General features: G+C 41.0%; 1 protein-coding gene across 1 annotated transcript in view; it reads left to right on the top strand.

Moving 5' to 3' along the window:
• DPY19L1 (dpy-19 like C-mannosyltransferase 1) overlaps nt 1–12,320 on the top strand; it is a 38,997-nt gene extending 26,677 nt beyond the window's left edge. Inside the window, exons 18-23 of the mRNA XM_028749900.2 lie at nt 312–339; nt 1,657–1,776; nt 2,367–2,541; nt 3,025–3,124; nt 7,566–7,691; nt 10,161–12,320. Of these exons, the coding sequence (XP_028605733.2) occupies nt 312–339; nt 1,657–1,776; nt 2,367–2,541; nt 3,025–3,124; nt 7,566–7,691; nt 10,161–10,317 (706 nt within the window). The 3' untranslated portion in view covers nt 10,318–12,320. The remainder of the gene's footprint in view (nt 1–311; nt 340–1,656; nt 1,777–2,366; nt 2,542–3,024; nt 3,125–7,565; nt 7,692–10,160) is intronic.
• Nucleotides 12,321–14,127: the final 1,807 nt, after the last annotated feature.

The following is a 14,127-nucleotide window of genomic DNA, read 5'->3' as shown; positions in this document are numbered from 1 at the left end:
TACATTTTTTAAAGCAGTGATCCTACTGAAAATTGGAAATTAATGAAAGACTTTTACTACAGTTCAACAAATGCATCAGAGCATCTGTACATATGAGTAGCCCCCAGATTGATAAAAATATAAGTTTACAAAATAAATTTAGTAGTAACAGTTTTATTGTAACTTTGTATTAACTCAAGGGACTTACAAATTAAAAACACTGCAATATTTTTAATTTAGTTTGATTGTAAACAGAGGATGTGTTCTTTGTAGCATAAGGCATATTGATTCTATGCAATAAACAAATAACAGTCTTACTGTTCTTTGTTCAGACAGGAGGATAATTTCAATCATGGGGAGGTAAGGATCTCATCCTGCATGAATTATGTTACAACTCTGCTTATTGAGCTCTCCCTTGATAAGTTTAGGAAAGTTACCTTCTGTGGGAAATGGAAGTGCTGATTTAAGAAAAACAATGGAGATAGTGGGAAATGATTGCACAAGTTTAAATTGGTGGTGCACATCAGGGTTCTTAGAATTGAAATTGCAAACATAGGCCAGTTTCCTTGCTGAGTTGTTTGACATGGACAAAAACTGCTTGTTTGGTGTGGATTTACATCAAACTGTTCTTTTACATAGGTGTGAAGTGCTAAGTATCAAATGACAGGTTTTAACTTTGCCTCCTATTCCTGCCTCAGAGCTCAGAAATTTACTTTGGGGCAAAGGCAAAGAGCCCAACATCTTAAATCTCCCTGCAGGTTATTTTTCCCTGCCCAGGATTGGGATTGCCAATCTTAAAACCTTCAGTGAAAACATAACACTGCAGGTGTCAGTTCTGAAGGGAAGAAACCCTCCAAGGCCTGCTTTTGGGGGGAAACGATGCGCTATTGGTTTCTGTTGGGGATTCTGGGACGAAGTCACAGTCCCCAGAGGGAAAAGATGCTCTGCACAGGCATCTAACACCTTCCTGTACTTTGTGGGAAATTTATGGAGCAAGTGAATGTGGTGGTGGTGATTTAAGAATATCAGGATGAGAATGGGCCTGGGAACATGGCTGTGCCCCAATACTTTGCCTCAGTATTGCTTGAATGTTCACAACACCCCTATTGCAATGATTACTCAAAGCATATCCACAGTTTACCTTTAACCACATGGGCTGTGTGTATAATATCTTGCAATTCCTTTCAGTGTAGGAGGACAGGTCCAGGCAGCAAAGGGGGCATATTCTTCATTAAAGTGAATGAGTAAATCCTTATACTCCTGGAAGTTCCATTTACACATCAGAGTTATCTTCTCTGAAACTCATCAGTATGGGTTATTTGCATCCAAATCATTGTTGGATTAGAGTGGTGGGTGTGGGATAAAACCAGAATGAAATGGAATTCAGTTATTTTAACGAATGTACAGAAAAACGCAGCCATTAAAATTGAGCTTCAAACTAGTCTCTTCTATTCCCACGGGGTATTCATCTTTCTAAAATGTTTTGTCTCTCATTCATAGTCTTTCTCTCCCCTGCCCCCCAATGGGTTTAAATGTAAAAATAATGCAGTGCTCCAAGGAGCATCTATATAAAAAGGTAAACCTTCTTTCTTATAGTGAATAGGTTTATGTTCATAGTTTTGACAGCTCTTTTAATAAGCATTATTTTCTTACGCCTTTGTGTTTGTTTGTTTTCAGATAGTATACCATGCACTGCAGCTTATATTTTTTACTGTTCTTGCTATTTTATTTATGAGACTGAAGCTGTTTCTGACACCTCATATGTGCATCATGGCATCCTTGATATGTTCAAAGCAAGTAAGCTACTGTTTTATTTGTCCGGCTGATGTAGTAATTTACTTAATATGTTTTACAGAGGGGCTGATTTGGCATTTCAGTATGCCAAATGTTTAATTATTTTGAATTACAAAAATATATAGTTATTATTAAATACACAATACAGAAAAACATGCTATCAAAATATTGTGAGCTGAAAGAACACATACTGCATATATACAATATAAAGGATAAGAAATCAATGGAAACTTGTGTTAGTGACAATACCTTTGTCTAATGTTATCAACATAAATTGGTTCCAGTGGTCAATATTGATATACATCCAGAGCATCCATGCCTTAGTCAATAAAATGACACAGCCTAATTATTTTAATTTTGATTGCATTAACATGCAAGGAGATAAACACACTGTGCTACAGTGGATACTTCTAATATCGATATTAGAGTTTATGGTTATTGTTAATTTCAGTGGAAAATGTATCGTGAACTGGGTTCTCATGTTTTTCCGTGTAATTTGTTAAGCTGGTGTTTAGCTGGTGTTTTGAAAAAATGGAAATTTAGAAACTTAAGTTGTATGTACAGTTAAATGGCTTTTAATTTCTTCATATCAGCTGTTTGGATGGCTGTTTAGCAAAATCCAGCCTGGAACACTTGTTCTTGCGATTTTAGCAATGATGGCATTTGAAGGTGTAGCAAACCTTCAAAGAGAATGGAGCATTGTGGGAGAATTTAGCAACTTGCCCCAGGAAGAGCTACTGTTATGGATAAAAGAAAAGACCAAACCAGGTAAAACAAACACTTGACCCCCTGCTTTTTTGTGCTTTTGTGCTCCCCCCCCCCCCAGTATCTGCTACAGCATCTATCATAAGGCAAGCAGCAATTTTGTGTCCTGTGTTGAAGAACAGGATTATTATGCTGTTTTCCCCAGTGTTGTGTTTTATAGTAAGTGACATAAGAATGAAAGGACCAGTCTCTAAGGTTTCTGTAATTGTATTGTTTTATAGTACACTAAGACTTGTATTAAGTAGAGAATTTGAAGTATTTTAACTTTAAAATATCAAGACCAATGTAAGAACAATTAGAGTATTAGATGAAATCTGATGTAGTTTTAGTTTTGCCACTAAGAATGATGTCATGCCTGAATGTATTAATATGAATGTACATTTTGAGCTCTGATTTTTAAAAAGTTTAGTCATCTTTACTTTATTCTACATTTTTACAATACTTTGCCCAATTGTTTGATCTTTAATCTTCTTTTATATATTTCAGATGCTGTTTTTGCGGGTCCAATGCCTACAATGGCAAGTGTAAAATTGTCTGCTCTTCGGCCTATCGTGAACCATCCTCATTATGAAGATGCAGGTTTACGGTAAGATTTAAGCTTCAAATTTTAAGGCTAGCTATATTCTGATTTACTCAGCAAGGAAATTGATGTAACAAGACTTCTAAAAATTGGGAATAAGCTGTGCCTTTTGCTCCCTGAATTATATGAGCTGGAGCTTTGTGTGCTGGGATACTTGGACTTTTGCAGATTGCATCTAAAATGCTGTTTCCGCTTTTGATTAGTGTAATCTTATCTCTTTTTTATGATTCTGTGAGGTTCTACAGGTGCAGCATGTACCTTTTTTGTTGAAACAAACAATGGAATGGGTCTGGCTTGTGTTCTTCCAGGTCTTTCAGTTTATTATGCCGTACAGAGGTCTCTGGCCTCCTGTGTGCTTTGAATATATTGTTCACAAATTATCATACTCTTGGATTAAAAAAACAACTGGTTGTCACTGGGTGCTTTAAATGGGAAGCTGGTGACACGAGTATGATCTATAGAGATGGATCAAAGGTGGTGATGGACTGAGCAAATCGTATTTTGTATTGTTTGGGAGGAAAGATTAAAATACAGGGTTGGATGAGTTTGAAATTAGCTGGGTAGTTTCAAATAAACATGTTAACTGATTTAATATAGCATTGTGTTGTATTGCTTTTTAATTGATTAAAATAGGATGAATAAAATATAGTTATTGGCTTTAGACAGAAGCTTTGCTGTAGAGAGATGAGTAAGTCGGCGATAGATTTGTTTCCTTCAGGCATGCAAGCTCACTAATCCTGTGGTTTCTCCTGGCTTAAAATTAAGAGTGTGAGTTGCTATTGTATCAGCAAGATGGAGAGCAGGCAGCAGCAAAGGGCAAACTCCTCCTCTAAAAGAAAACAAGGCCTGCCAAAAGACTGCAAAATATTCGCATTCCTCCCAAGGAGGAGAGTCCTTTCAGTTTTGTGGTCCTGCCTTTGATTTCAAAGCAGTATCTCCTTGCTATTAAAGAGATCCTACTTGGCAATAGAACTTCACCACCCCTACTTTTTCTTCAGCCTTTTTTGTTCTCCCTAATGCTTCTAAGAGGGACGTGGGTGGCACTGTGGGTTAAACCTCTGAGCCTAGAACTTGCCAATCAGAAGGTCGGCGGTTCAAATCCCCGCTACGGGGTGAGCTCCCGTTGCTTGGTCCCTGCTCCAGCCAACCTAGCAGTTCGAAAGCACGAAGTGCAAGTAGATAAATAGGTACCGATCCAGCGGGAAGGTAAACAGCATTTCTGTGTGCCGCTCTGGTTTGCCAGAAGCGGCTTAGTCATGCTGGCCACATGACCCGGATGCTGTAGGTAGGCTCCCTTGGCCAATAAAGCGAGATGAGCGCCGCAACCCTAGAGTCAGTCACGACTGGACCTAGTGGTCAGGGGTCCCTTTACCTTTACCTAATGCTTCTAAACAGATGGGAGAGGGAAGCATAGTGAGGGAGGGTCTACTTCTGTTCACCTCAAGTAGTCAAATGTACAGAGCGGATGATATCGCTCTCCCCAGAGCGCATCACAAAGATCAAGGTGGTGACCAGGACATTGATGTTGTCCAACAAAGCCAACATCGCATCCATGGCAAAAGTTCTTGCCCTATGTATTTCAGCAGCCCAAATGACACTTCGGGGCAATCACTGCTCCCACCAGTTCCTGTGTCCACTTTCCTCCTTTCAGAGTTCTCCAGTAGCTTTGTCAAGCCATGTGATGGTAGACCAAGGACTCCAATCCGCAAAGAGGGACTCCCTTTAGAGATGCACCAAGAACAATAGTAACCTCGGGTCTGCGGCACCGAGGTGGCTATGGCTCAGTTAGATACCAATGGTCCTTTCCCTGTTCAATTAGAATCAACAGTTGTGGAAACAGACAAAGCCCCTTTAACCTTAAGAGCTTTTCTTCATAAGAGGTGGAATTAGACACTGACACAGAACTGCAGCTCTTTGTAAGTCTTTTGTTGTTTAGTCGTTTAGTCGTGTCCGACTCTTCGTGACCCCATGGACCAGAGCACACCAGGCACTCCTGTCTTCCACCGCCTCCCGCAGTTTGGTCAGGCTCATGTTTGTAGCTTCGAGAACACTATCCAACCATCTCATCCTCTGTCGTCCCCTTCTCCTTGTGCCCTCCATCTTTCCCAACATCAGGGTCTTTTCCAGGGAGTCTTCTCTTCTCATGAGGTGGCCAAAGTATTGGAGCCTCAACTTCACGATCTGTCCTTCCAGTGAGCCCTCAGGTCTGATTTCCTTAAGAATGGATGCGTTTGATCTTCTTGCAGTCCATGGGACTCTCAAGAGTCTCCTCCAGCACCATAATTCAAAAGCATCAATTCTTCGGCGATCAGCCTTCTTTATGGTCCATTTGTAAGTCTTAGTCTGTGTTAAAGCAACACCATTCAAGCCTGCTCATATGATTTTTCAGCCTGAGCTTCACACAGATCTGCCCAGGGTGCTTCCTGTTTTGCTTGGCCTTGGTCTTAGTCCCTTTGGCAGAACACAAACTCAAGAAGCAATGCCTCTCCCCACTCAGGATCTCATTTGACTGAAACATGGAAAATGCATCTCTGTCACAGAATATTTAAATAACTGAGTGAATATCCATGCTCTCTTGCCTGCTTACTATAATGGAAGTTCATGGAAAGTCCATCTTCCCAACCTCAGTTAGCAATCAGGAGGGCAACACCAAAACACTTACCTATATTCCAAGGTGGGACAAACACCTACTTAAAATACCAGCTGGAAAACCCTCCTGTTGAAGAATGCATCCCTAGAAGCAAACACATTGACATACAATGTTAGGCCTATGTGTGTTTTCTTAGTCGTTGTTGAGCCAAAAGTCTGCCCATTTTGCACCCAGAGTTGGAGCTGTGGTACTGGGTTTTTTCCTACTAAAGTTGAGTTCTGAACCTGAGATTGCTCTTCTTCCTGGGAACCAGCACCAGGTTTTTGCTTGGCACTGCCTTCTGCCACAGGAGGAGTTAACCCTTTGCTGTTCCCTGTCCCTTGCCTCTTGACTAAAAATAAAACTCATTGTCAGCGGCTGCCTCAGGTCCCAGCTCACAAAGGACCAACGCCAGTTGCTCTTTATAAACAAAAGTCTTTATTGTGGTTCATTGTTGGTTTGACATCCGTGGCGCGCAGCGCTACGTCTGAGTCCTTAGACCGGCGAAGTCCCGTCTGAATCCGCCCCTCCTTTACACCAGTTCAAGACCCGAGCTTTGCTCCACCTCTTCCTTTCCTCCCTCTGCTCCTTTCGCCTCCGGGTCCTCCTGCCCTCTGGGGTCCCAACCCTCCTGGACTCTTCGGAGGCGGATTCTTCTGACTCCTCCCCCTGTCTCCGGCGGGCTTTGGGACCTGGCTCCCAATCCGGATTTTCTGCTGTCCCTCGCACCTCTACATTTGAACTTGGCACTCGCGCCCAGCCGCCCACTTTCCTCCTAACGGCTACACTGCTCCCTTCACTGCTTTCTCCTTCCGGGAGGCTGGATGGCCCTGCTCTCTCCTCCGCCCCTCCACTCTCTGACGGAGGCGTGGTCAGTCCTGCCTCACTCCCTCCTCCTGCAGGAGGAAGCTTTTGTTCTAATCTGTGGGATTCTTCCCCCCCGCTGCGCTCTGGTGGGGAAACTACCCCTGATTTCCAGCTGCCGCTTGGCGACTCCCCACTGGCCCCCCTTGCCCTGACCCTGGGGGCCTCCTTCTGGGAATCTTCTGATTCGCTGGAGAGACTCAGGGAATCTCTCTGGTCACTGTCACACCCTCCTGCGCTCCCCTCCGATTGTTCCCCTTCGCTCTCCATCTCCTCCTTCTCCTGTGGCTCAGTCCCTGAGCCCCTGACACTCATGGTAAGTGAGGCTTTTCACTTTCTGTTCTGACACTTCAGGAAGTAACCACCTTCCTTCCATTTGGGGTTAGGATTTGTGCTCCAGAAATTATTTCATATTTGTTTCTGATTTGCTGGCTCTTAACTAAATCAGGTATTAGCTACTAGTATGTGCTTTTTCCATTTCCTTGAGTCCTTATCTTACTAGTTTTGTTTATCCTCCTGTGTAAAAGGTAAAGGTAAAGGTACCCCTGCCCGTACGGGCCAGTCTTGACAGACTCTAGGGTTGTGCGCCCATCTCACTCAAGAGGCCGGGGGCCAGCGCTGTCCGGAGACACTTCCGGGTCACGTGGCCAGCGTGACAAAGCTGCATCTGGCGAGCCAGAGCCGCACACGGAAACGCCGTTTACCTTCCCGCCAGTAAGCGGTCCCTATTTATCTACTTGCACCTGGGGGTGCTTTCGAACTGCTAGGTTGGCAGGCGCTGGGACCGAGCAGCGGGAGCGCACCCCGCCGCGGGGATTCGAGTAAATTAGCTCTCTCCACAATACCGCAAACATTCTTTTCCACTTTACTCCAGTGATGAGCTGTGTATTGTTTGCTCAAGTTATTTTTTTTTCTTGGTTACTTGGTATATTTGTAGCTTTCTCTTCCTCCTAGGGCAAGAACGAAAACAGTTTATTCCATGTATAGCCGAAAACCAGCAAAAGAAGTTAAAAGGGAATTGCTGAAGTTGGGAGTAAATTACTACATTTTAGAAGATTCTTGGTGCCTGAGGAGATCTAAGTAAGTAATCAGTATGTAAGTTTACCTTGATCATTTCCTACCAGTGATCAAGGGGTTCGAGTGCTTTCTTTGCACCGGCTGGCTAGGAGAAAGTGCAGGTGCAGAACTTTGGGACTTTTCTGTGACGTCTTGTCATGCTGAGGTGGTTTGGGAATTTGGCCACTCACCTTCTATAAACCCTGAGACATTGGATCAACTCTTATTGGTGGTGTCCACCTTTAGTTTTTGGAATTTGGGCAGTTGGTGCTAATGGTTGAAAGTGATCTTCAAAGCTATCCTTAAAATTAGAATTTTGCTTTTGTAGCCGCTGTGTCAGATAACAGTATGATATTATGCTTTTTGTTGCTTCTTATGTTCTGAATATTAATAAGATCTACTTGGATCTCCAAGGATTTTCTTAAGTTCGTATGTGCATCATTGTGGAACTTTGGAACCTGAGTTTTTGAGGACCCTTAGTAAGGATTGGTCATTGAAATTAGATGGGTTTTTACATCAGGGACAGCCAATGTGGTCATGCCTGCCCCCTCCTCCTGGTTTTGTTGGGAATAAAGTGGTGCCCCGCAAGACGAATGCCTCGCAAGACGAAAAACCCGCTAGACGAAAGGGTTTTCCGTTTTTGAGTTGCTTCGCAAGACGATTTTCCCTATGGGCTTGCTTCGCAAGACGAAAACGTCTTGCGAGTATTGTGATTTTTCCCCGCTTTCCCCCCCTTTTTCTAAGCCGCTAAGCAGCTAATAGCCTTTTAGCCGCTAAGCCTTTAATAGCCGCTAAACCGCTAATAGCTCTAAGCCGCTAATAGGGTTGCTTCGCAAGACGAAAAAACCGCTAGACGAAGAGACTCGCGGAACGGATTATTTTCATCTTGCGAGGCACCACTGTACAGCTCCTGTCTTCCCTGAGTTTTGCTGACTGGAGCTAATGGGGATGTGAGCCAAAAACACATTGAGGGCACTACGTTGGCTACCCCTGTCTTGGATAGAGCTGTGTGTGCTTTAAATCCTCCTCCTCATCCCTCGAGTCATTTTATATTGTGACTGCAGACAGATTCTGAATGAAGCTACTTGAGCAGCACTGTCATTGTAAAGTTTCTTGGCAAGGATGCCAAATTTCATAGTATTTTGCTCTAGATTCCACTGCATTGTTTAAATGTTGGTGTGGATTTTATTTTTTTTATTTTGTTTAAATCATTTTTATTAAGTTTCCTATTTTAACAATCCAATCAAATCACATTAAATGTTCCAAATTATACAAATACATATCAAATAGTCCAAATATTGTGCCTGAATTATAATTTTTTTGTTGGGACTTCCCATGCTTCAAGTTCGGTTGGGGCTCTGATCATCTCATATGTCTGCTGCCTTGGGTAGTCTTTCCAATAGTTCCTTTAAATCTTCCTGTTGTTAACCTTCCTTCTTTCATGGCCTCTGAGTTGTTTCCACAAGTGAGTTGAAATAAGCAACGATGTGTTTCTGTGTGAATTTTAGTATATGACTCTCCGCTGTTGTTGCAGTATCTCCTCACACGCTGGTGTTTGTGCCGAATCAATCCAGAAGTCATTTCGCTGCTGGCAGACGCCATCTTCTCTCAGTTCTGATGAAATCAAATCTCGGCGTTTGCTCATTAATTTTCCCAGACCGGTTGCAGCAAACATTAGCCTTTCCAGGGGAGATTTACCAAATCAGACTCAAAATACAGATAATGACATATTAAGAGCTCACCTCTCCCTATGACTATTTATAACTCTGCAGCTCGGTCTTATTCCATCATGGCGGATTTCCAAATTAAAAAGTGTGTCATGTCTCCTTCAACATTCTAGGAACCCATCCTGTTGGTGTGGATTTTAATACAGTGGTACCTCAGGTTATAGACGCTTCAGGTTACAGACTCCGCTAACCCAGAAATAGTACCTTGGGTTAAGAACTTTGCTTCAGGATGAGAACAGAAATCGTGCGGTGGCAGTGGGAGGCCCCATTAGCTAAAGTGGTACCTCGGGTTAAGAACAGTTTCAGGTTAAGAATGGACCTCCGGAACGAATTAAATTCTTAACCCAAGGTACCACTGTAGCATGGATCCTAAGAAAGGTTGTGGATGAAAAGTTTCCCATCACCCCCTCTCCCCAGCAGGAATCTGCACACTTGATAAAGCCTCTCCTGAGGGTCGGGACCCTGCCTAAGCAGTGTGAAATGGTATCCAATTTTGGCCTACATCCTAAATTGACTAGTTCACGGAATGAAAGTTTCCTAGTTGCATCCCACATTGTTCAGGAGGGACCCCAACCCTTAGGAGAGGCTTTAGAGGAGGGATAGTGGGGTTTTAGGATTAAAGTGATTTAGTAAGTCAAAAAGTGTCATGGGGGAAAGTATCAGCTTTGTTGTCAGTAAAATAATTACACTTGATCAGTGTTGTTCTTCCGCCATTCACTCAAATGATGTGTGTTCTGTTTGCTAACAGTATTTAAATCCTTTTTAGGCCTGGCTGCAGTATGCCAGAAATCTGGGATATAGAAGATACTGCCAATGCTGGAAAAGTTCCCTTATGTACCCTCATGAGCATGGATTCCAGGCCATACTTCAGAACCGTGTTCAACAACAATATATACAAAGTATTAGAAGTTACCCGGGAATGACTCTTCAGTGCAACGCATTTTCTGACAGTATATGTATTTTTTAAACTGGCAACTAAGTAAAAGAGAGCTCTCAGTTCAGAGTCCATTAAAACCAACAGGACTTTGACATTCATTTTAATGGATTGCACCATTAGACATAGGCTGCGTTCCAGAGAATTCTATGCTCAGGAAGTTCCTTTGTCAGTTGTAGCAACCAAAGCTTTGTGCCTACATAGGCTCTATCCCTTTTTCATATTTTAAACCGTGTAGCTGCATATAGGGCTACTTCATTGGATCAGCCTTAAATGGTGAGTCCAGTTATATTTATTTGGAAGTACATTCCATTGATGTAAATGATAACAGTTTCTGAATAAATATGTTCAGAATTGGAAGCGCTAGGGTGCCAGGAAATATAGTATACTGCAGGGAATACTAGACTTTTACAATGAGGACATTTTTAAAATATTCTCAGTCGTAGACTTGGGTCAGTTCTTTAAAATTTGCTATGCAAATGTTTATGTGTTCAAACATTTTTAAATAAATACTGATCCAAAGTAAGTGAGCAAAAATGGCTGTGGAAAAGTATGCCAGGTTTCAAAATCAGTGAAATTGCAGAGGCAGATGATCTTTCCTAGTATAGTCAGTGCATCTTTCAACCCGAAATAGCTAAGAAGGCACAGCATTCCATACATAGTCGCCACATTATATTGCTAACCCCATTCCCCCAGCATGCATCTCATATTGCACCTTTTATGAATATGTATATTTTTTGTGAAGGAATTGGATAGTTTCCACTATCTCATTTATGTGCAAGTGGCTGTTTTTATGAAAACCGATGAAAAATCCCCAATGTTTTAGGTCATTTTAGAGCTAGGTAATACATTTTCAGTTTTTGTTCTACATGGAAATTATTCTGAATAACTTTGAATTTCATATTTTAGATGGCAAATGTGCACAATCCACAATCTTCAGCCTTCTTTTTAAAGTAGTTGCTAAAATCAGACCAATGAAACTAATTTTAGTAAGCAGTATTTTTGCTACCAGCTGTTGAAATGGTTTATCACCAAAGTAGACAAAACTTAACAAATTTTGCACATACGAAATATTAACAAGGAAAAAGTTTTCAGGGTTTAGAAAAATCTTTTTATGCTTTGGCCTTAATTTAGTAATAGAACATATTTTGCCTACCTTGTAGAAAGAAAATCTAAATTGATAGGAAATAACATTCCCTGAGAAACAAAATGTAACCACTAGAGCAATGTAAAATAAATGGAAATAAACTCATTTCAATTTTTGTGGCTCTTTTATACATCTTAGAATAGTTAATTTATGTAAAAGTAAAACTAATAGTTTGGCAAATATTAAATAAACTACAACAGTATTTTTGCCATTTTTTAAAAAACTGCCACGTATTTTGATTTCTGCTTTTAGTGAGATTCTGATGATGATGCACAGCTCCACTTCAGGCAGGAATTCGCTTTTTTCATTGGTAGAGCAAGATTGTCATATGCGAGAGGTGGGGGAACACTCTGCCAAAAAGGCAGTATGAATTCTGTTTATGCAACAGCTACTAAAAAACACTGCAAATCATCTAGATAAGGAACCATCTGGAAAACTGTTTGTTCAGCTCTCTGTTGAATTTTAACTTCTGTACTGCAGGCACAGCTTTGTCTGTGACTTAAATGTAGTAAATTCTGCAGCAAGAAGCATAATTTATTACATAGACTATTAAAGTGGATTTCAAGATAGTGATATAAGAGGGATTAGCCATATTTTGGTTGTGTCTCACATTGATTAAAATGAGGAGAGCTAAAGAAACGGTTTTAATTGATTTTTTTTTAAAAAACAACAACCTCATTTTGTTTCCTATTTGTTAAGACAACCACTAATGAGGATTGGGCTGTGGAAAATTAACATTCAAGAAGATGTCTTTTGTAATTATACTACAGCACAAAAATACTGTATTTTTATGCATTTTATGCCAATTGTTGATGTTCGTGGTTAAAATAAAAGCTTTGTTCATATTTGTGCTTCTGTGTAATAATTTCTGGAAAACTTTATTGTTGGAACTTTTGGTCAGCAAGTATTTATAAAATGGCATCAGTTAGCCTTAAGTTTCTTTTTAAAAGCTGCAATTCCACCATTGTTTTAGGCATCAATTTATAAATCAAATATCCATAAATAAATATTCAGTACTATAAGAATGTTATGTGACTACCACATATTAAACTAAAAGTGACAGGATCCTCGTCGCCTTTTAACCAGAAGTCCCACCTTTTGATATGAAGTAGTGTAAAGTTTATATTGTGTTTTTTTTAGGGTATTGCGTTTTGGTACCCCCAAACTGATGGAAGAGGTTTTGAGTCCCTCTAAAGAATGGTGTGATTCCAAGAGCATCCTGATAACAGAAAAGTTTGTTTGGGGACCGATCCTCCCCTTTATCCCTGATGCTAAGACAGATGTTTTGGGTCAGAATGAATATGTTTGGACACAGAATAAAAAAAAGGTTCTCTGTGGGTTTTTCCAGCTTCAAAATGACTCAAGCCATCAGCCATTTCCTGCCCCTTCTCAATACTGCTTTTTATTTCCTCCAAGCCAGCGAGAACAACCTTACAGTTGGTTTTCAGGCAACAAAGGAGACTGGCTGTGATATACTTGGTTTGATGTGATAGTAGGGACAGAGTGGGTGGATTGAGAACAGGGGCAAAGGTGACATCTTGAATTAGCATTCCATTTGCTGACTTGCTAACCTATTCAGTTCCACCATGAAGCTCAGTTCCCCTGCATCACAGCTAAAGAACACCATGTGAATCTCATAATGTTCACGTACCACCATCCCAACATTCACTCACCTGAAACTGGCTGTGTTTAAAGTCTGGGGCTGAGGAAAATGTCAATCAGTCCATTATATAGTTATATCTGAAATTTCATGCATATCAGTTAATATCTTGACGCTGCTCCACTGAATTGAAATTTGAGCCTTCACAACATAGGAAAATAGCCAAGTAAACAGCTATTTTTGTGGAGGAGTGTCAAGACATTAACTGATATGCATGAAATTTCAGATATAGCAATATAATCCTTAGTGTAGTAAGATAAGACCTTGTATACACTGTCTACACTGCTTAGTTGGTGACTAATTGGTAGCCAATCGAGTATTTAAGGAGGCAAACATACTGGCGAAGCATGATAACCTTCCTGGTGGAATACTTGGCACCTAATCTTCTTAGAGCAAATACAAAAGATAGTTCTGTTATTCAATATGATTGTATAGACTTTCCTAAATAAATGATTAATTTTCCACCGTGGGTTTCCAAACTATGGTCTGTGAGCTTCATTCAGGTGGCCTGTGGTTTGCCTGCATCAAATATTCACATTGATTTTTAACAACTTCTTTTTTTGCCTTTTATTTATTGTACTGTATTTTAGTGCATTACAATTTTGAATTGCAGGGGAAACGACAATTAAAAACCGTACGGCCTCCAGCACAGTGCATCACAATTGCTACCACAGGTAGGAAACTCATTATGTGCTCTTCCAAGATCCCAAGCAATTCTCAAATGGTCTGTGGGCAGGGGAGCGGCAGGAGTTGGGGAGCCACTGTTTGCCAGCAAAGTTTTAAATGCTAATCAAAAAGTTTCACTACATTCTTGGACTTGGCATAGTGGAGACTCACACTTTCCCTTATCTTAGGGCTCTTCAAGACACAGCCCAGTCGCTGATGCAGCAGCCTCGCTTGCTTGGAAGGACACTGTTTCAGCCGTGTTTGTGGCAGCACTTAAACTTACAATGGCTTAGGCTAACGTAGATCAATATGTTGAAACTGGGTGT

This window comes from Podarcis muralis, chromosome 12 (assembly GCF_964188315.1).
Source record: "Podarcis muralis chromosome 12, rPodMur119.hap1.1, whole genome shotgun sequence".
NCBI classification, from domain to species: Eukaryota; Metazoa; Chordata; class Lepidosauria; order Squamata; family Lacertidae; genus Podarcis; species Podarcis muralis.
Note: the sequence above shows the minus strand (reverse complement) of the source record. Positions and strands in the feature narration are given on the sequence as shown.